Source organism: Puma concolor, chromosome C2 (assembly GCF_028749965.1).
Source record: "Puma concolor isolate L17-30 chromosome C2, mPumCon1.1.hap2, whole genome shotgun sequence".
Classification (NCBI taxonomy): domain Eukaryota; kingdom Metazoa; phylum Chordata; class Mammalia; order Carnivora; family Felidae; genus Puma; species Puma concolor.
The window spans coordinates 92468466-92491930 of record NC_141675.1 but is presented as its reverse complement, the minus strand read 5'-3'; the positions used below and the strand labels follow the sequence as shown (position 1 = coordinate 92491930).

At 39.9% G+C, this 23465-nt stretch overlaps 1 protein-coding gene and 1 long non-coding RNA gene across 8 annotated transcripts in view; one reads left to right on the top strand and one right to left on the bottom strand.

Annotated features, from left to right (window-relative positions):
• Positions 1-21543, top strand: LOC147577422 (uncharacterized). The gene is made up of 3 exons (XR_015240280.1): positions 1-71; positions 11086-11181; positions 21166-21543. It is a non-coding gene; the product is annotated as an uncharacterized LOC147577422 (long non-coding RNA).
• The window catches only part of GOLGB1 (golgin B1), a 94976-nt gene that overhangs the window by 2558 nt on the left and 68953 nt on the right, over positions 1-23465 (bottom strand). For 5 of the 7 annotated variants that reach the window (XM_086675297.1, XM_086675300.1, XM_086675301.1 and 2 more), the window contains 6 exons: positions 18483-18661; positions 11645-11810; positions 11306-11443; positions 2347-2490; positions 1473-1570; positions 833-967 (listed from right to left, as the gene is read on the bottom strand). In XM_086675297.1, the coding sequence (XP_086531423.1) occupies positions 833-967; positions 1473-1570; positions 2347-2490; positions 11306-11443; positions 11645-11810; positions 18483-18661 (860 nt within the window). Of the gene's footprint in view, positions 1-832; positions 968-1472; positions 1571-2346; positions 2491-11305; positions 11444-11644; positions 11811-18482; positions 18662-19752; positions 19800-23465 lie in introns of those variants that run through there. The other 2 variants (XR_015240278.1, XM_086675303.1) reach the window with 2 other exon arrangements.

The following is a 23465-nucleotide window of genomic DNA, read 5'->3' as shown; positions in this document are numbered from 1 at the left end:
AGGTCACCGAATTTTCTCCTGGAAAGAAAGAATATTTTAATCTGATTTGTGAGTCTGGAAGGAGAAACTGAGTGAGTACAGTCTAGCTCCATCATGCCAGTTTTCCTCTGAGAGTCAGGCTGACTGCACAGTACACCTTCTGTGTCTGTTCCTCCAGATGATAAGCTTTTCAGGGACAGCCCTGACCTGGAACAGCAAAGTCTGGCACTATGCAGGTCAGTATGTCAGCTTCTGTAGGCTAGGCCGAGGAAAAATGAAATGTTTGTAAATATTGGTGAACTAAACAGCATTGGCTGCTTTTAAATAACAAGTCCACTGGTGGTGCGTGGGTGGCTCAGTTTGCTAAGCGTCCAACTCTTGACTTCAACTCAGGTCATGATCTCATGGTTTGTGGGTTCGGGGCCCCGCACTGGGCTCCATGCTGGCAGTGCAGAGACTGCTTGGGATTCTCTCTCTCCCTCTCTCTGCTCCTCTCCCACTCACTCACTCTTTCTCAAAATAAATTTCTTTAAAAAGAAATAACAAGTGCGCTTAGTTCCACATACACTACACAGTACATGTGAAAGAAGCTCTAACATGGCAGAGTGTGGGGCCTAGGCAGGATGCACTTGATCAGTTGCCTACATCTGCATTCTGCATCAGGGCCGAAGAGGACACTGTGGAAGGGCTAAGCTTAGACTAATGTAGCTTATCTTGACCCCAAACTTCACTGCAGCACCCATCTCAAGATGGGATTAGATCCTAATTATTCCCAAGTCTGGCCACTGAAGTGTACCCAGTGTAATCAGAAAAGATGAGAAGTGAACAGAGGTTATCTCCCTCAGTCCTTTACCGCCGGATCTGCTCCTCAGCCACAGAAAGGGCAGTCTCAGCAGCCACTCTTTGGTCTCGTTCTTCTTCCAGCAGCTTCCGCAATTCGCTCATCTCTCGTTTAGTGTTGCACAGCTGCTGCTGGGCTTCAGAAAAGCTTCAAAATAAAAGGACATCAAACAGCATCAGTAGGCACAGAACATAGTTGCTGACACAAGGGATTCAAAGCCTTCGTAAGATTATAAAGCAGGAAAATGTATAGACGTTTATACAAACAAAAAATAGGAAGGGGAAAAGATTTTTTTAAAAAAAGAACATTTTAAAAGTGTAGCTGTTGAAATAAGTTGCAGAGAATGCCTTAGAGATTTTAGAGATTGACTGCATATCTTTCATTTGAATACCACAGGATTAGTGGTGTGTGTGTGTGTGTGTGTGTGTGTGTGTGTGTGTGTGTGCGCGTGCACAGGTGTGCTCCCATTGCCTGACAAACTTTCAACTTTACAAATTTGTTATTATAGTTGGTACAATTTAATCCTCACACCAATCCGGTGAGGCTGATAAGAAGTCATATTAAACCCATACTCTGGGCTCCAGTTCCATCTAGATGACTGTCCATTTCTGTACACTAGTGTGTTAACCAGGGTTGAGGGCTGCTCCCCTACCTGAGCTGTGGCTCCCTCAGTTCCTCAGGATCACTCTTCCTGTGAGCTCCATTCTTTTCCTGGGGAGCTCCTGGAGCAACATCTATATTCAGTGGCCCCTAGAAGAAGAATAAATTTAGTAATTCAGAGATGAAAGCACTTAAGAAACCGCTTGGGCAAAATGAGAACTCACTGAACACCAGAGAGAATGAGACACCCTGGAGAAGAACACTCCTCTTGTCGTTCTCTTCAAGTACAGAGTCAGAAGTGAGAATCTTCTGCTCTAAGAGATTAATCTCCTACCTGAAACTCTTGATTAGATTAGATTTTCTCCCAGATAATCATTTTTTAATCTCTCTTAAAATTTTAAAGGCTTACCGCTGAAATCTGCTTTTTTTCTAGTGGAGGCTCATGGATTTTCCAAAAGCTACTCTGATCCTTCCATTGTTCGACTACTCCCAAACCTTCTCCTCCTTCCCTGTCCTATTCATCTCCATGCTAATTCTCACTACCTCCCAGCTTCAACAGTACACACCGCTAGGCTTTGTCACCAGCCCCACCTATTTTGTTTCTCAGGGCCAAATCTTCCTACAGCTTTCTTATTTCTTGAAGCCAAATCCAGTCTTAGTGACAGAGTTAAAGCCTCAGTCATCAGTTTCCCACTCACTTTTTGATTTCTCTCCCACCATCTCACTGATCTTTGTCCTTCTAATCCCTTCACTCTTTAATTTTTCTAGGCCTTATTCCCATCTCAGCGAATGCTCTCCTCTCTTCCATCACACCTAATTAATCTTCAGCCTGAGGCACCAGCCTCTCCCATGCTGCTCTTTATGCTTTCCCATTTGCACTCAATTTTGTAACACTTTTCCCAGCCTCTCGCCGCCTTCCAGCTCACCGCTTGCAGCTCCTGGACCTGCTTCTCCAAGACTGCGCAGTGATTAAAAAGGTCAGTGTAGTGCTGCTGGTTCTCACGAAGACTCTGACTGGTATCGCTGAGCTGTATTGAAAGGGTATTTTTCTCTTCGAGTAGTTGAGAGAACTGCAACAGTGGAGAGGGGAAGGACTGTTTCACAAGAAGCAGTGCTTAGGAAGACTCTTGGAGTTAAAAGGATCTAATTTTTTTTAATCCAAGACCTTTATTTCAATAATAGTAACAAGAGCATTGTGTGTTCCTTCAAACTGAGAAAACTCAGAATTTTTCAACTGAAAAAGGAAAATAATTCTGGAGAAGTGGTAGGAAACTATTTGTGGTGCCTAGTACATTGACTGGGAAACCAGAAAGCAGAAACCCACAAGCAATCTGATAGTACAAACTATTCCAGGTATGTAAAGGAGAAAGATAGCAGGTTGGGTCCAAGATGAAATAACTCACAAATGACTATAATCCTTAAAAGTCGATAAGAGATAGAGCTGTCACCTGAAAATTCACACAACCACAGTACTGGGCAGATTCCTCAATGCTGCAGAGAGTTACAAGTTGTCAAGAAGGTAGAAAAAGAAATTATCATGGGTGGTAGGTGGGAGACACAGAAGAAATCCTAAATTTCTATGTACATGTAAGAAACTATACTGGGAGCACAGACTCTCAGAGGTGGAAATATTTCAGTCACTCAAAGCAGGACCTTCCTTTACTACCTAAGAGGTAGTTATTCAGTCTTTCCTTGAACATGTCCAGTGTCAGGGGTGCTCACCACCTGACAGAGCAGCCCACGCCAGTTTTTACCAGGTCAAAAACCAGAAAATTATTTTTTCTATTGAATGAAAAATTTACCCATTGTAGCTCCTACGATGACTTGAATTCAATCCCCTGGAACTACAATTCTAATTCCTCACTTGCAGGCTTGCCAGGTTTCAAGTTTTAGTTATGATTAACACCTAGAAATATTAACAATCAGAGATACTTCTCCAAAGTCCCTGCTGTAGGACTGTATGCATTATGTGAAGGGAAACCAGTGTACCTGGATGCATGTTCAATCTTTCCCTGAGTATTCCTTTTGTAATTATTCTGAGTTAGTACTTGTGTGAAAAAGTGGACTCAATGTTCAAAGAGAAGATAAATTTTTCTAGAGATACTCTGGCTGGATGGGAAGGACATTTGATACAGAAAACTAGAATAAGAAATCCACATGGGGTTCCGAGAAGATGGCGGCATAGGAGGACGCTGGGCTCACCACGCGTCCTGCTGATCACTTAGATTCCACCTACACCTGCCTAAATAACCCAGAAAACCGCCAGAGGATTAGCAGAACGGAGTCGCCGGAGCCAAGCGCAGACGAGAGGCCCACGGAAGAGGGTAGGAAGGGCGGCGAGGCGGTGCGCACTCCATGGACTGGCGGGAGGGAGCCGGGGCGGAGGGGCGGCTCTCCGCCAAGCAGAGCCCCCGAGTCTGGCTTGCAAAAAGCGGACGCGCCTGACGGACTGTGTTCCGACAGCAAGCGCGACTTAGCGTCTGGGAGGTCATAAGTTAACAGCTCTGCTCAGAAAGCGGGAAGGCTGGAGGACAAAGGGAAGGAGAGCTGCTGAGCCCCCGGACGACAGAGCTCAGTTTGGTGGGGAACAAAGGCGCTCGCCAGCGCCATCTCCCCCGCCCATCCCCCAGCCAAAATCCAAAAGAGAACCAGTTCCTGCCAGGGAACTTGCTCGCTCCGCGCAAACACCCAACTCTGCGCTTCTGCGGAGCCAAACCTCCAGCAGCGGATCGGATCTGACTCCCTCCTGCTGCCACAGGGCCGCTCCTGAAGTGGATCACCTAAGGAGAAGCAAGCTAAGCCTGCCCCTCCTGCCCCCGTGCACCTTGCCTACCCACCCCAGCTAAGACGACAGATCCCCAGCATCACAAGCCTGGCAGTGTGCAAGTAGCCCAGACAGGCCACCCCACCCCACAGTGAATCCCGCCCCTAGGAGAGGGGAAGAGAAGTCACACACCAGTCTGACTGTGGACACAGCGGTGGGCTGGGGGCAAACATCAGGTCTGACTGCGGCTCCGCCCACCAACTCCAGTTATACACCACAGCACAGGGGAAGTGCCCTGCAGGTCCTCACCACGCCAGGGACTATCCAAAATGACCAAGCGGAAGAATTCCCCTCAGAAGAATCTCCAGGAAATAACAACAGCTAATGAGCTGATCAAAAAGGATTTAAATAATATAACAGAAAGTGAATTTAGAATAATAGTCATAAAATTAATCGCTGGGCTTGAAAACAGTATAGCTGACAGCAGAGAATCTCTTGCTACAGAGATCAAGGGACTAAGGAACAGTCACGAGGAGCTGAAAAACGCTTTAAACGAAATGCATCACAAAATGGAAACCACCACGGCTCGGATTGAAGAGGCAGAGGAGAGAATAGGTGAACTAGAAGATAAAGTTATGGAAAAAGAGGAAGCTGAGAAAAAGAGAGATAAAAAAATCCAGGAGTATGAGGGGAAAATTAGAGAACTAAGTGATACACTAAAAAGAAATAATATACGCATAATTGGTATCCCAGAGGAGGAAGAGAGAGGGAAAGGTGCTGAAGGGGTACTTGAAGAAATAATAGCTGAGAACTTCCCTGAAGTGGGGAAGGAAAAAGGCATTGAAATCCAAGAGGCAGAGAGAACTCCCTTCAGACGTAACTTGAATCGATCTTCTGCACGACATATCATAGTGAAACTGGCAAAATACAAGGATAAAGAGAAAATTCTGAAAGCAGCAAGGGGTAAACATGCCCTCACATATAAAGGGAGACCTATAAGACTCGTGACTGATCTCTCTTTTGAAACTTGGCAGGCCAGAAAGAATTGGCACGAGATTTTCAGTGTGCTGGACAGAAAAAATATGCAGCCGAGAATCCGTTATCCAGCAAGTCTGTCATTTAGAATAGAAGGAGAGATAAAGGTCTTCCCAAACAAACAAAAACTGAAGGAATTTGTCACCACTAAACCAGCCCTACAAGATCCTAAGGGGGACCCTGTGAGACAAAGTACCAGAGACATCACTACAAGCATAAAACATACAGACATCACAATGACTCTAAACCCATATCTTTCTATAATAACACTGAATGTAAATGGATTAAATGTGCCAACCAAAAGACATAGGGTATCAGAATGGATAAAAAAACAAGACCCATCTATTTGCTGTCTACAAGAGACTCATTTGAGACCTGAGGACACCTTTAGATTGAGAGTGAGGGGATGGAGAACTATTTATCATGCTACTGGAAGCCAAAAGAAAGCTGGAGTAGCCATACTTATATCAGACAAACTAGACTTTAAATTAAAGGCTGTAACAAGAGATGAAGAAGGACACTATATAATAGTGACAGGGTCTATCCATCAGGAAGAGCTAACAATTATAAATGTCTATGCGCCGAAAACCGGAGCGCCCAAATATATAAAACAATTACTCATAAACATAAGCAACCTTATTGAGAAGAATGTGGTGATTGCAGGGGACTTTAACACCCCGCTTACAGAAATGGAAAGATCATCTAGACGCACGGTCAATAAAGAAACAAGGGCCCTGAATGAGACATTGGATCAGATGGACTTGACAGATATATTTAGAACTCTGCATCCCAAAGCAACAGAATATACTTTCTTCTCGAGTGCACATGGAACATTCTCCAAGATAGATCACATACTGGGTCACAAAACAGCCCTTCATAAGTTTACAAGAATTGAAATCATACCATGCATACTTTCAGACCACAATGCTATGAAGCTTGAAATCAACCACAGAAAAAAGTCTGGAAAACCTCCCAAAGCATGGAGGTTAAAGAACACCCTACTAACGAATGAGTGGGTCAACCAGGCAATTAGAGAAGAAATTAAAAAATATATGGAAACAAACGAAAATGAAAATACAACAATCCAAACGCTTTGGGACGCAGCGAAGGCAGTCCTGAGAGGAAAATACATTGCAATCCAGGCCTATCTCAAGAAACAAGAAAAATCCCAAATACAAAATCTAACAGCACACCTAAAGGAAATAGAAGCAGAACAGCAAAGGCAGCCTAAACCCAGCAGAAGAAGAGAAATAATAAAGATCAGAGCAGAAATAAACAATATAGAATCTAAAAAAACTGTAGAGCAGATCAACGAAACCAAGAGTTGGTTTTTTGAAAAAATAAACAAAATTGACAAACCTCTAGCCAGGCTTCTCAAAAAGAAAAGGGAGATGACCCAAATAGATAAAATCATGAATGAAAATGGAATTATTACAACCAATCCCTCAGAGATACAAACAATTATCAGGGAATACTATGAAAAATTATATGCCAACAAATTGGACAACCTGGAAGAAATGGACAAATTCCTGAAAGCCCACATTCTTCCAAAACTCAATCAGGAGGAAATAGAAAGCTTGAACAGACCCATAACCAGCAAAGAAATTGAATCGGTTATCAAAAATCTCCCAACAAATAAGAGTCCAGGACCAGATGGCTTCCCAGGGGAGTTCTACCAGACGTTTAAAGCAGAGATAATACCTATCCTTCTCAAGCTATTCCAAGAAATAGAAAGGGAAGGAAAACTTCCAGACTCATTCTATGAAGCCAGTATTACTTTGATTCCTAAACCAGAGACCCAGGAAAAAAAGAGAACTACAGGCCAATATCCCTGATGAATATGGATGCAAAAATTCTCAATAAGATACTAGCAAATCGAATTCAACGGCATATAAAAAGAATTATTCACCATGATCAAGTGGGATTCATTCCTGGGATGCAGGGCTGGTTCAACATTCGCAAATCAATCAACGTGATACATCACATTAACAAAAAAAAAGAGAAGAACCATATGATCCTGTCAATCGATGCAGAAAAGGCCTTTGACAAAATCCAGCACCCTTTCTTAATAAAAACCCTTGAGAAAGTCGGGATAGAAGGAACATACTTAAAGATCATAAAAGCCATTTATGAAAAGCCCACAGCTAACATCATCCTCAACGGGGAAAAACTGAGAGCTTTTTCCCTGAGATCAGGAACACGACAGGGATGCCCACTCTCACCGCTGTTGTTTAACATAGTGCTGGAAGTTCTAGCATCAGCAATCAGACAACAAAAGGAAATCAAAGGCGTCAAAATTGGCAAAGATGAAGTCAAGCTTTCTCTCTTTGCAGATGACATGATATTATACATGGAAAATCCGATAGACTCCACCAAAAGTCTGCTAGAACTGATACATGAATTCAGCAAAGTTGCAGGATACAAAATCAATGTACAGAAATCAGTTGCATTCTTATACACTAACAATGAAGCAACAGAAAGACAAATAAAGAAACTGATCCCATTCACAATTGCACCAAGAAGCATAAAATTCCTAGGAATAAATCTAACCAAAGATGTAAAGGATCTGTATGCTGAAAACTATAGAAAGCTTATGAAGGTAATTGAAGAAGATTTAAAGAAATGGAAAGACATTCCCTGCTCATGGATTGGAAGAATAAATATTGTCAAAATGTCAATACTACCCAAAGCTATCTACACATTCAATGCAATCCCAATCAAAATTGCACCAGCATTCTTCTCGAAACTAGAACAAGCAATCCTAAAATTCATATGGAACCACAAAAGGCCCCGAATAGCCAAAGTAATTTTGAAGAAGAAGACCAAAGCAGGAGGCATCATAATCCCAGACTTTAGCCTCTACTACAAAGCTGTCATCATCAAGACAGCATGGTATTGGCACAAAAACAGACACATAGACCAATGGAATAGAATAGAAACCCCAGAACTAGACCCACAAACGTATGGCCAACTCATCTTTGACAAAGCAGGAAAGAACATCCAATGGAAAAAAGACAGTCTCTTTAACAAATGGTGCTGGGAGAACTGGACAGCAACATGCAGAAGGTTGAAACTAGACCACTTTCTCACACCATTCACAAAAATAAACTCAAAATGGATAAAGGACCTGAATGTGAGACAGGAAACCATCAAAACCTTAGAGGAGAAAGCAGGAAAAGACCTCTCTGACCTCAGCCGTAGCAATCTCTTACTCGACACATCCCCAAAGGCAAGGGAAGTAAAAGCAAAAGTGAATTACTGGGACCTTATGAAGATAAAAAGCTTCTGCACAGCAAAGGAAACAACCAACAAAACTAAAAGGCAACCAACAGAATGGGAAAAGATATTTGCAAATGACCTATCGGACAAAGGGCTAGTATCCAAAATCTATAAAGAGCTCACCAAACTCCACACCCGAAAAGCAAATAACCCAGTGAAGAAACGGGCAGAAAACATGAATAGACACTTCTCTAAAGAAGACATCCGGATGGCCAACAGGCACATGAAAAGATGTTCAGCGTCGCTCCTTATCAGGGAAATACAAATCAAAACCACAGTCAGGTATCACCTCACGCCAGTCAGAGTGGCCAAAATGAACAAATCAGGAGACTATAGATGCTGGAGAGGATGTGGAGAAACGGGAACCCTCTTGCACTGTTGGTGGGAATGCAAATTGGTGCAGCCGCTCTGGAAAGCAGTGTGGAGGTTCCTCAGAAAATTAAAAATAGACCTACCCTATGACCCAGCAATAGCACTGCTAGGAATTTATCCAAGGGACACAGGAGTACTGATGCATAGGGGCACTTGTACCCCAATGTTCATAGCAGCACTCTCAACAATAGCCAAATTATGGAAAGAGCCTAAATGTCCATCAACTGATGAATGGATAAAGAAATTGTGGTTTATATACACTATGGAATACTACGTGGCAATGAGAAAAAATGAAATATGGCCTTTTGTAGCAACGTGGATGGAACTGGAGAGTGTGATGCTAAGTGAAATAAGCCATACAGAGAAAGACAGATACCATATGGTTTCACTCTTATGTGGATCCTGAGAAACTTAACAGGAACCCATGGAGGAGGGGAAGGAAAAAAAAAAAAAAAAGAGGTTAGAGTGGGAGAGAGCCAAAGCATAAGAGACTGTTGAGAACTGAGAACAAACTAAGGGTTGATGGGGGGTGGGAGGGAGGAGAGGGTGGGTGATGGGTACTGAGGAGGGCACCTTTTGGGATGAGCACTGGGTGTTGTATGGAAACCAATTTGACAATAAATTTCATATATAAAAAAATAAATAAATAAAATAAAATTTTTAAGAAAAAAAAAAAAAAAAAAGAAATCCACATGGTATAACAAAAATATTTGCATAGCCAAAATAAAAATCACAACAAATAACCTTACCTCTGAAAAGCAAGTTTACAAAGTAATTTTTATTTTTTTTAAATTCTATTTTATTTTTCATCTATTTAATTTAAATTTAATTTTTTTAATGTCTATTTATTTTTTGAGAGACAGAGCACAAAGGGGCAGGGGCAGAGAGAGAGGCAGACACAGAATCCGAAGTAGGCTCCAGGCTCCGAGGTGTCAGCACAGAGCCCGATGTAGGGCCTAAACCCAGGAACCATGAGATCATGACCTGAGCCGAAGTCGGACACTCAACTGACTGAGTCACCCAGGCGCCCCGACAAAGTACTTTTTAAAGTATCATCTGATTTGAGAGAGGTAGAGGAATGATTTCTGTCCCCGTTCATAAATGACAAACAAGAGACGATCAGTGACATGCCCAACAACATGTAGCTAATAGATGACAGACCAGGACTCAAGTATGGTTCTTGATTCCAAGTCTAAGGTCTCCCTACTGCATGATGGCATCCCATCTGCGGGTTCAGCAAGGGAAGTGAACCAGGTTATGGTTTTTTGGGGGGAGTATGACAAGTGAGCAAAGAAAAGGATATAAACGTTTGAGAAGCAATACTAATTTGAAGACAGGGGTAGACATGACTACTGGGTACAATGATAACTACTGGGTTCTGAGACAGAGTATTATAGTCTCCTAACAAACAAAAATTAATTTTCCTGGCAACAGTGAACAGTTCAAACTGTATAAAAACAAACAAACAAACAAACAAACACCTCTCAATATTGAAAAAGATGTAAAAAGGCTGAAAGAAAAGGCTTCCAAGAATAATTTTCTTCCAAGAATAATCTTGCCTTGGTGAGGGGCACCTGGGTGGCTTGGTCGATTGGGTGTCCGACTTCAGCTCAGGTCATGATCTCACAGTTCGTGGGTTCTAGCCCCACGTCAGGCTCTGTGCTGACAGCTTGGAGCCTGGAGCCTGCTTCAGATTCTGTGTCTCCCTCTCTCTCTCTGCCCCTCCCCTGTTCATGCTCTGTCTCATTCTCTTTCAAAACTGAATAAACGTTAAAAAAACATTAAAAAAAAAAATCTTGCCTTGGCGAGATTGGCTCTAGGGACCAGATGGCAAAGTGGCTCTTCCCTACAGAAATACATCCTGTCTACTCCAGCATGCTTCCTTAGAGTGTCTAGAATGGCATGGCTGGGGTTTGGGGAAAATCTGGCTTCTTTAGTTCCAGAATGTTAGACACCAGTGAAGAAGCCTACAAATGGAGTGGAACAAAGAGCAGCCCTCTCACCTCTATCCCTGCTATCTAATCACATCTGAAAAGCTTCCTCCTGGAGACATTTTCCTGATGCACATTGATGGGAAACAGAGAGGAAGGTGTTGGAGGATTTGTGGGGAGTTACCTCAATATTACTAACAAGGGATACAGATGGGGAGAGAATGCTGGGGAGCAAGCCTTCCTAAAAGAGTTGGATTTTTTTATTTTTTATTCTTATTGAATAGATTTCACCAATCATTCCCAAGGACACTCCAAGGATGAGGAAGTGGATATGGTCCCATATCTGTGCTTTGGGGGGAGCAACCCAGGCTCCAAGAAAGGTAAATCTTCTGCGCCCTAAGATATGCTATAGCTAAAACCCAGGCTTAATCAGTTCCTACTTACGACCTTGCTTCTGGTCATGGAACTAAGAAATTGAATTTTAGTCTAGTAGGAAACACTTACCTTACTGTTTAGTTGCTGAATTCTCAATTCCTTTTGGTGAATTTCCTTTAAGCTGTCATTGAGCTGAGTCCTAAGAAGTTCTGTCTCATAAACTAGATTTTGTGATCCATCTAGGGATGCCAATGTCTCTGGGGATGCCTGCCAGGATACAAACACTGATGAAATTCCCTCCCAATGCTGTTTATGCTTAATTCCTTCCCTCAGTAAATTCTGTCCACTTCATAGGATGTCACAAGACAGCTTGTCCAAGAGTGGTAGATGGGCACTTGGCTTGCAGGAAGCTGATTCTTCCTGGGTGATGGTTATCTCTAAGTAGCAATCAGCACTGAAATTACTCACCTGTCTTTGGTACTGTACTTTGAGGGCCTCAGTAGGGGAGGAAGGAGATCTCAATTCCCTTATAAGATTCTGCAGATGACTGAGCTGCTGATCTTTATCTGAGATAGCCATAAGGTACTGTTCCTTCATTCTCTTCTCCTGGGTTTCCCAGGAGCTCTTCTCCACCCTACAAAACACATGAAATGATCATAGGCAAAAAATACTTGTGAGACAAGGATGAATAATTACATATTCAAAACAGTAGCATGGGTTGTAGAGATGTAGTAAATATGTAACCAAATTGAAATTTATATTATAAATTGAACTGTACAGCAAGATGATGAAGCTGAACTAATAAAAGAATTTCAACTGGCAAGACCAAGGATGATTTTATAGAAAACCTTTCCAGGTTCCAGGAACATACTGAACAAAAGGCACAAAAATGAACACACACACACACACACACACACACACACACTGAATTTGGAAGTGGAGTAGCATGTAAAGTGGATAGGGTAGGAATGAGGATGGAGAAGTGAGGTTGGATCATGTGGGGCACTGAGTGCATGCTAAATAAAGCTTACTTTATAAGCAATGGGAAACTACTGTAATTCTTCGGAAAGGTAGTGCCAGATGCAGTCTAATGTCATAGCGACAAAAATACAACTGTAGAGTCTTGCAGGAACTGGGTTCAAATGCTGGCTCTATCATAAACTAGGCATCAGACCCTGAGTAAAGTTTCTTAATCTCTCTGAGTTTCACTGGTGAAATGGGAATACATATCTATTCCTGAAGATTATTCTGAGGATTGAATGAGACACTGTATGCCATGCACCAGACACAGAGCCTGCCACATCATAATCACCCAACAAATATGAGCTGCTGATATTTTTATTCCCTAAACTTAGCCAAGAGGAAGGCTTCTTTCTGATCCCAGCTAATTTTTTGTAGTACTAGCAAAAACTGCGTCTCTGTCATATTCTTTAGTTCTACTTCTCTCTGTACTGTCTAGAAGAACTCATTAGAATTGTAATCAAATTTCTTCAGTGTCTCTTCACTTTAAATAATGCCCATGTCTCTATTTGTCCCAATAATACAAGATTTTGTTTGAATTGAATCTGACTTTTTTTTTTGTCTTTCACTTTAGAAAAAAGGTACAATGGTCCCTTCTTTTCTAAATGGCAAATACCTGTTATGAAATAATACTGCTTTGCTAAGAAGTGAGTTGGAATACAGTCAAAATTTTTTCAAAAAGGCAGAGCCAAAACTTAGAAACTAAAATGAAATTTTATTACAAGGTCACTATATGTAAAAGACACGGGAACTTTCAACACTTTCTTTGATATTTGTGAAAAAATGAGAGAGAACAATTTAAGAGCGTATGCAGAAGAAAGACCATAATCTTCCATAAAAATCTTCAAGCTGCCATTTTTCTGGAAGGTGGTGATGGCATGGAAAGAGACGCTCAAAGGAGAATAGGGCCTAAGAAACAAAGCCGATTATTCATGTAACTCAGCCATTACAGGGTTATACCTCACTTACCCCTTATGTAAGAGAGCACAGGAACCAGAGCAGAATGAGCAAACCAGTAGCTACAAGGGGAAGAGAAAGGTTATGGTATAAATCCAGGCTCTCCTAATAAGCCAACCCTGAGGCTAACAGAGGTTTAAACAAGATGTTCCAGCCTTTTCATATTTGAAAAGCTAATTTCCCCCAAGTATATCAAGAGCAAAAGACAGAGAGCCCTGAAGATATTCAGCTAAAAAAACCTGGTCCTAAAGTCAGGGAATCAAACCTGTGTCTTCATTTTCTTCTTCCTTCTAAATGTGAAGTAAAATATCTTCCTTTCCTCCCCCCAATTTACTCACATTCACTTGAGATATAATTTTACTTTTCTTCAAAATTGCTCAACTGTGGAAGGTCAAGAGAGAAAGGCTAAGAGAAAGGTACATGGGGACAGAATGAGGGGAAAAAAAAAAAATCAACAGACCAGAAATCATTTTTTTCTCTTCTTTAAGATTCAACTCTATAAGGAAAGTATCCTTTTAGAATGCCCTTTCAGGAAATTTAAAAGGGAAGAGGTGTCTACAGAAAATAAGCCTTTAGAGCTTTGCAGCTCTTAAGTTTATACTGGTAACTGGACACTTAATATATTTGTAGTTCCAGGTGACCTGGAGATAATATGGGAGCATCAATTTGATGTCTCCCATATGGTTCCAATCATCTTTGGAGATCCCTAAATTCAAAGGTCAGTTTTACTGTGCATTTGGAAAAAGATACACCGAGATCCTGATCTCTTGATAATGCACTGGTTCTAAAAGACTCTAACAGAATAAACTCAGGGTAGCTATTCCCTGGGCAGGGAATGAGTGGGGGGAGATAAAGCTGAAACGGAGCAATTCATTTTTTCTCTTGAGATTCAACTCCAGAAAGAATAAACAGAAGAAATTTGTGTTCCCAGAGAGCAAAAATTCAATTTTTTTTACCTTTGCAATCATCATTTGGTTAAAAATGTGTACTTTTATTATTTGGAGAGGCTATCAACTCCATGAAATAGGTTATATATATGTTCACTTACAAGAAAGTCAATAAGATGTTAGATATGAAAACCTTTTAGATGTAAGTTTAGTGTGCAAAATTTAAATTACCAAGTTCTACAAAGCTCTGTAAAGCTGGCTTAAGGTTTATTTTGAAATGCCACGTTAGCAAAATGTATGTTATCTAGGATCGGTGAAGGAACAAATCTCTTGTGTCTGCACATTAAGAGCTGCCTTAGGGCCATTCCAACAATACTTTTATTATATTGCTAACTGCCACGATGGTAGCCCCTCTGTAAGTTGGATAGGAATCTAGACTCCACCTGTATTCTCTGTATTCACTTGCCGATAGCAGCAGGTGAGACAAAACAGGTGCTGCACGATTAGCAGTACTTTCCAACACGGAGATTCTTCTTTTAGTACCAAACTTTGAAAGTTTTGGATTTGAAACAGCAATAAAGTTCCAACAGTGAGGTTGCAAGAACAGGATTTGTTTTTACATACTGCTAAGCATTTCTTCTTTACCTTTCTTTTTGGATCAAATTTGTTAGAAACACTGAATTTAAAAACCAGCCAGAAGTACAGTTCTTATTATATTTTTTTCTGCTCTAATAGTACCATATAACACTATTATTCATCTTTAAAAGAAAGGGCTTGGATTTCTGGATACAGACAAGAGGGAGTGGACGCATATCTCCTTATTTCCCCCACTAAGTATAGATAAAAACCCTGGGAATTATGTATAAAAACAAACACAGGAAGACCCAGAAACATGGAGAGAAGAAATTGGACCAACTAGGGACCCCAGGACATGAGAAATGACACAGCATTGAATTTGCTGGTTTTTCTTTTTGAATTTTATATATCCCAAACTGGGTGAAGAAGGATCCAACAATCTAGAAACACCAGTGAGTACCAAGTAAAGTTTGCTCCCACTTGCCAAAAGCCTAGTGAGGCAAATATTAAAGATAGTAATCACTCTATTCTAGGTGAACATCATGGAAAAACCACAGCACCTCCACCCCAAATCAACAAAATCCTAGTGGAAAGAGCAGACTTATATCTTTGCCTAGAGATAACTAGGTGTAATTCACCCTCCTTGCTGGGTGGTGTCAGAAAAGGCCAAAGCACCCTGGACTATCACCACTACCCAGTGGAAAAGAGGTGACTCTGACTGCCCCCACCTACACCCCACTATAGTGTCAATGTAGACAACATGTGGGGTCTAGACATCTACCTCTACCCATAACAAGGTAACAAAGCAGAGGTAGTATCAGAGACAGGTTCCCTGTCCCTATGCAGGTAGTATCAGAAGAGGTCAACAGAAAGTTTGGACTTTGGACTTCTGGACCAGGGGTAACAAGAGGAGTAGATGTCTACCTATTCAACCACCTTCCTGCAATGTCAGTAGGGACTGAATGAGGAACCTTTATTTCCCCCCACTGTCCAGTGATAATGAAATGCCTCTCTCCAAAACCTGCCACCCCCAATGGTATCAATGGAGTCCATGTATGGACCCTGGACTTGTATTCTCACCTAACAATACTGATGTACTACTCCCCACCAAGTGCAGTGTCAATGAAGTACAAATGGGGAACCTGGGCAGCTGTCTCTTCCTGGCAGTATCAAGGCACCTCTTCTCCTGGGGTAACAATGAAGGCTGAGCAGACAGCCCACTGGGCTGCACCCTCCATCTAGCAGTGGAAGCCTACTAAAGCAGAGAATTTAAATAAGATTGAGAGTCATATCATCTCCAAGATGTTCAAGATACAACTGAAAATCACTCATCATACAGGGAAGTTATGACTTGTCTGAGAAAAGAAAATTAACAGATTACAACACTGAAATGACACAGATGTTGAATTAAATGTATAGAATTATATAAGGATTTTAAAGCAGCCACCACAAAAATGCTTAGACAAGCAATTACTAACACACTGGAAACAAATGAAAATACAGAACGCCTCACATTTCTCCAAAGAAAATATTCAGATGGGCAACAGACACATGAAAAGATGCTCAGCATCATAATCTTCAGAGAAAGGCAAATCAAAACCACAATAAGGTATCACCTCACAGCAGTCAGAATGGCTATTATCATAAAGACAAGAAATAGTTAAGTATTGGTGAGGATGTGGAGAAAAAGGAAACTTCATGTACTGTTACTGGGAATATAAACTGGTACAGCCACTATATGAAACAGTACAAAGGTTCCTCAAAAAATTAAAAACACAATACCATACAACCCAGTAACTCCACTTCTAGGTATTTTCCAAAAGAAAACAAAAACACTAATTCAAAAAGATATATGCATCCTTATGTTTACTGCAGCATTATTTACAACTGCAAAGATATAGAAGCAACTCAAGTGTCCATTGCCGGATGAATGGGTAAAGAAGATCTGGTACACACACACACACACACACACACACACACACACACACACAGGAATATTACTGAACTAAAAAGAGAAGGAAATTTTGTCATTCACAACAACATGGATGGACCTAGAGGGTATTATGCTAAATGAAGTAAGTCAGACAGAAAATGAGATAAACACCATATGATTTCACCTATATGTGGAATCTGAAAAACAACAAAGAAATGGACTCATAAATACAGAGAACAAACCAGTGATTGCCAGAGGGGAGGGGGTGGAGGAGGGATGGCAAAATAGGTGAGAGGATTAAGAGGCAGAAACTACCAGTTATAAAACAAATAAGTCACAGGAATGAAAAGTTCAGCACAGGAAATATAATCAATAATATTGTAATAACTTTGTATGGTGACAGATGGTAACTACACTTATCACAGTGAGCACTGCATAATGTATATAATTGTTGAATCACTATGTTGTACAGCTGAAACTAATGTAACATTGTATGTCAATTATACTTCACTTAAAAAAAGAGAAAACCTCAGCAAAGAAATAGAAGATACAAAGAAGACTGAAATCTTAGAACTGAAAAATATAATATCCAAAACAAAAGCTAATAACTCAATGGATTCAACAGCAGAATAGAAGTGATGAAGAAAAAAAGTCAAGAATCAGTGAATATGAAGCTAGAACAACTGAAATTACTGAATTTGCAAATAGAGAAAAATAATCATTAAATTGGATTTCATCAAAATTAAAAAGACATTGAGAAGAATGAGAAGATAAGCTGCAGACTAGGAGAAAATATTTGCAAGCCACGTATCTGATAAGGAACTTGTACCTAAAACATATAAAGAACGCTCAAAACTCAACAGTAAAAAAAAAATTAACAACCCAAATAAAAAATGGACAGAACACATGAACAGACATTTCATTAAAAAGGACATATGCATGTCAAATAAGCAACAAAAAAATTTTCAACATTATTAGCCATTATGCAAATTAAAACCACACTGGGATAGCATGGCGTATCTACTAAAAAACTATGATACAGTCACAATATCAAATGCTGACAAGAATACAGCATTCAATATTGAAACTAGATCATTCATATATTGCTGCTAGGAATATAAAATAGTACAGTCATTCTGGAATATAGTTTTATAATTTCTTAAAAAACTAAACAGACACTTACCATACAACCTAGCATTTGCACTCCTGGACAAACATCTCAGAGAAATGAAAACTTATTTTCCACATAAAAACCTATACACAAATGGTTATAGCAGCTTTATTAATAACACATAAAAATGAGAAGCAACACTCACATGTGAATGGTTAAAGCAGTATATTCATACCATGGAATACTATTCATCAATAAAAAGAATGAACTATTGATACACAATGTTGATGGACCTCAAAGGCATTTATGATATGTGAATAAAGCTGATTTCAAAAGGTTACATACTGTAGGATTCTACTTAAAATGATGTATGTTTAACTAACTGGAATTTAAATAAAAACTTTTAAAAAATTCTCAAAATGGCAAAATGATAGAGGTGGAGAACAGATTAGTGGTTGCCAGAGTAGGATATTGGCATGGGAGGGTGAGGAAGTGACTATTTTCAGTGATGATTACATTTATTTACACATATGATAAAGTTGCACAGAACTATGCACACATACCACACACAAACATATGTAAGTGAACATAAAATTGATGAAATCTGAAAAAGGTCTATGACTCACACCCATGTCATTTCCTAATTTGGGTATACTATAGTAATGTAAGATATTACCATTAGAGGAAACTGGGTGAAAGGTATACAGGAGCTCTCTGTATTATTCTTGTAACTTCTTATAAAACTATATTTTATAATAAAAAGCTAAAAAAAAAAAAAAGAAACCTAAAAGAAAAACAGTCAAAAAGCAGGGATTATCATACCTGAGCTGATGCAGCTCATGTTGCCAGGAGAGATTTTCCTGCCTTAGCTCTTCTTGCATAATCTGAAAATTTTTTGTCTTATCTTGATACTCCTGAAGTTGAGCCTTCAGTGGACGTAACTCAGTGATTTCTTGGTTAATCTGTAAGTATTGCTGCTGCAGATTCTTCAATTCCTTCAGCTTTAACCAAAGGGAAAGTAACAGGGTGATTCATCACATCTCATTCACCCAGCTGTAAGTCATCAGCAGCTCCCTGCTAAGTCAGTCAGACACCACGACAGACTATCAGCACCTAACAGGTTCACTGACATATATTTGCAACATGAATCTCTAAAATGGTGAAATATAGGCAGCCAGGCTGGTGGGCATCACCCCATAGAGCTGCCATCAAGGCTATAGGGCCTGACCATTCCTGCAACTTGTACCCCAGCCTCCTGCTCCTGAGGTCCCCAGTTGATTCTAGATCTACAACCTGGACATAGGACAGACCTAGAGGACCTACAGTTTCTTTATGGGTGGTACCTCCCCAGAACAAGAAATGTAAAGATGGATTGACTTTCTATTTAGCCTTGTGCCCTGCTTAGGCTTTTAAACTTTCTTACATGGATATCAACCTTAACTCTAGCTTAGCTAATGTTGACTGTGAAAAGAAGGCAGTGATGCCCAGGCCCAGGGATTAATAAGAGTACTAAGGCTTTGAGGGTCCAACGTCCCGCCCACATAGGTTGTGTGACCCTATGCACATTCCTCACACCCTCTAAGCCTTAATTTCCCTTACCTATAAAATTTCCCTTACCTTCCTTATAGTACTTCTCATTAGATTATGAGAATTAACTGACGAAATTAATGGTGGTAGTGGTGATGGTTATGGTGGTGATGGTAATAATGATGATGGTCATATAATGATGGTGGACTTGCCTTTAATTAACAAAACTCTCTACCTACATTCCAGATATATCTTCAAATTATTTATCCCCAGTACTCTTTAAAAGCTTGGTAGTAAGAAATAATGTCAGGACACCTGGGCTAAAAGGGTGCCTTGAACACATGTCTCTTTCACCCACTCTTAGAAACATCATTAAAGGTACAATAAAGGCATCATTTTATAAGCATAAAACACAAGAACAGGAAGAACAAGAGAGGAGTCAGCAACAACAAAATTAATTTTGGAAGCTGAAAAGCAGATGCGTAAGTGGTAACTGACTTAACAGATCTGGGAAAGCCAAATCTTAAGCTGGCAGTAAGGAAAGCCAAGAACCAATGGAACTTACTCTGTAGAATCTTCAAAAGGCTCAGGAATTAACAGCACCAGGTACCTCTGGAAAAGATAGTGATGGGGGTAGGGAGAAGGTGGTGGCTGAAATAAGGAGAATTAGATGAAAGCTGCTTAAAAAACAATTACATCCCTAAATACTCCTCTTAGTTCCATACCTTTTGTTAACTCTAACAGACAACTAGAGTGTTATTCTTTGGAGAAGGTAAAAGAAGTGTCTCTGGGCCATCAAATACCAGGCACAACTGAAGGGAAAAGTACTGCTCTAAAACAAGGGTGATTGAGTCAATGTATGCCTTCTGAATGCTTGAAGTCTTTCCCCTACTCAGCTTGGACAATGCTGGCACCCAGGCCTTTATCATCCATGCAGGAAATGAGAAGTCTTCTCTAGAAAATCTGACCAGCCCAAGAGGAACTAAAGATACAACATGGGAACTACCCACAAAAAGTTCAGCAAGATCACCCTGCAATCACCAGCCTCACAGTTGGTAAGCCCCATCCACAAGCTTTTTAGACCTTACCCTTAAACATGAAGAGTAATTCAAGGATTAACCCCCGTCTGAAGAATGGATATCATTAAGTCTGGGATGAAAAGAACTAAAAGAAAAGTAATTCAGAAGAGATTAGCAGGAGGAAGAATATAATACACTTGAAGATTTAACAGAGAATATTGGAAATTAGAAACATTAGAGAAGAAATAAAAAATAAAGAAAAATTCATTATAAGAAAACATCAAAGAACAAAATTACCACCCCTATTCTTGGAGAAATAAGTTAAGAACATCTATCTATGTGACAAGAAAAAGAAAAAAAAAAGAAATACTTAGAAATTAGGAACATGATCATAAAAATGAAAACCTCAATATAAGGTTCTAAGGATAAAAGTGAGAAAGTCTTCCCAAAGTATAGCAAAAAGAATAGAAAGGAAAATTATAGAACCAATCCAGAAGGTCCTACATCTAAATAACAGGCTTTTCAGAAAAAAAGGCAACAGAGAAAAAGGATGGGGAAAATGGTAAAACCGAATTCAAAAGAATCTCCCAAAATTGATGAGTATGACTTCTTGGATTCAAAGGACTAGAGAAAATGATGAATAAAAATAGATCCACATCAAAGTACATTATCATGAAATTTCAGAATACATGACTAAAAACTCTATACATTTCCAAAAAGAAATGAGAGAGACAAAAAGAAAAGGAGATAAAGAAATAGATTATAGATAAAGGATCAGCAATCAGAACATTAGACTCCTGAACCACAATGTAATATAAAAGGCAATAGACCAATGTCTTCACAATTTTGATGGGGAATTATTTTCAGCCTAGAATTCTATAGCCAGCCAAACTATCAATCAAGTGTGAGAGATAAAAAGACATTTTCAATAAATTTACCTCCCCTGTATCTTTTCTTAGGGAGCTACCAAATGATTTCTTCCAACAAAATGAAGACACAAAACCAAGACAAGGAAGACCTGGAATACAAGAAACAGGAGATCTAATACAAGAAACAGGTGAAGGGAGATATCCTAGGATGAAAACTAGGAGTGCACAGCAACTGGTTCATGTAAGAGCAAGAAAAAAAAAACTCCAGAATTTTCTTCATAAATGCAAAATTGATAGGAATAAACACCTTAAGAGGATATGTGGCTAAATGGCAGTAAACCTAGAGGTAAATTATATTGATAAATACAAAGAAAACTAGTAACAACAAAAATACAGCTATTAACTCTAAGGGGGAAAAAAGATGCTGAGGAAAATAAAAGTAACATATCTCAGCTCTTATTTGTAGTCTAAAAATGTAAACACTGGGGCGCCTGGATGGCTCAGTCGGTTAAGTGGCCGACTTCAGGTCAGGTCATGATCTCGCGGTCCGTGAGTTCGAGCCCCGTGTCGGGCTCTGTGCTGACAGCTCAGAGCCTGGAGCCTGTTTCAGATTCTGTGTCTCCCTCTCTCTGACCCTCCCCTGTTCATGCTCTGTCACTCCCTGTCTCAAAAATAAATAAAACGTTTAAAAAAAATTAAAAAAAAATGTAAACACTGAATACTGAATTAACCAGAATGCAAATTACATCAGTAGAATGGAAAACGGGCTGTATACTGAAAATGTGCATATGTACCATGGAAGCAGAGAGAGGAAAGAGACCTAAATAAATCCCCGTTAGCATAAAAGACAGTCAATAGCTAATACAAAGAATTAAAACTCAAGATGCATTACCAGCATGATATTTAGATACCGAGAAAACACCAAAATAATAAGACAGTTAAAAGCAAAGTGTCTTGGGAGGAGGAGAATCAGAGTTGGGAGTGCTGTTTTTCTAATCAAACACGTAGAACTGAGTGATATGCAGAATTTAGTGACATAGATGTGCATATAACTTTATTTTTTAAACAAAAAAGGAAAGCATTTTTTTTGTTTTAAAACAAAAACATTTTTATGCACTAAATATATTCTTTATTCACTCCTCTAATCCAGATACTCTAAATATTAATCTTGGAATAGACTAGATCATCAGGAAGCTGTGTGTCTGGGACTGCATTTTAGCTGTTTGTATAAGTACCTTTAGGAAACTAGACAAAATTCTTTTGCTATGCAGTTACAGCAAGGAATGGCTAAATTAAACCTATAAAATAGGGAGCCTAGGTGGCTCAGTTGGTTGGGTGTCCGACTTCAGATCTGATCTCACCGTTTGTGGGTTTGAGCCCCGCGTTGGGCTCTGTGCTGACAGCTCAGAGCCTAGAGCCCGCTTCGGATTCTGTGTCTCCCTCTCTCTCTGACCCTCCCCCTACTTGCACTCTCTCTCTCTCTCTCTCTCTCTCTCAAAAATAAACATTAAAAAATTTTTTTAACCCCTATGAAATAACTATTATATTTACTGTAGAGAAGTAAAGGATATTTCACAATTTCATACAGTCCTCTCTACAGAAACACAAAAGAAATTTCTTGCAGGTCTCAATAAACTATTCTTATATTGAACAAAGTAGTTTTTCTTTCTTCCTTTTCCCTAAAACACGGATATTGTAATTCATGTATATGGATTTTTAATTCCCTATTTCTGATGGCTGCCAGAAAGCTGGAAAAAAATCTGATGACCCATCTTTCTAAAAAGATATTGTGACATCTCCTTGGGATACTAAATTTACTCCTGGTTTAATCTTTTTCTCTCCTATCCTCATCTTCTCTTCCTTCCCAGTTACTTGCATTATATTATCGTGAAAAACTGCTCATATCTTTATATGCTACTTCAAGTCATTTTCAGAATGAAATGAGTATAGGGGACTTCCAGAAAAGATGGCAGAGTCAGAGGATCCTAAAGTCACCTTGTTCCATGGATACAACTAGATAACAATCACATCAGTGTAAACAACCCTGAAAATGATTCAAAGACTGGCAGAACAGACTCCACAGGTAAACATACAGAAGAGACCACATCACAAAATGGCAGGAAAGGTAGAAACACAGTTGGGAGCCAAGCTGACTCAGGAGACTGTCCATGGGAAGGAAGGACATCACAAGAACAGAGAAGGGAGAGGAGCAGACCCCATACCAGGCACCCCAGTCACAGGGACCTGCACTGGGAAGACAAAGCCTCGTAACACTGGCTTTGAGAACCAAAGGGAGCTAATATCTGGAGTTTTTACAATCAGTGGGGCTTACCACCTAGAATTTTACAGATGAACAGCTTGGCTCTGGGAGAGCTGGAGGGCAAGAGAAA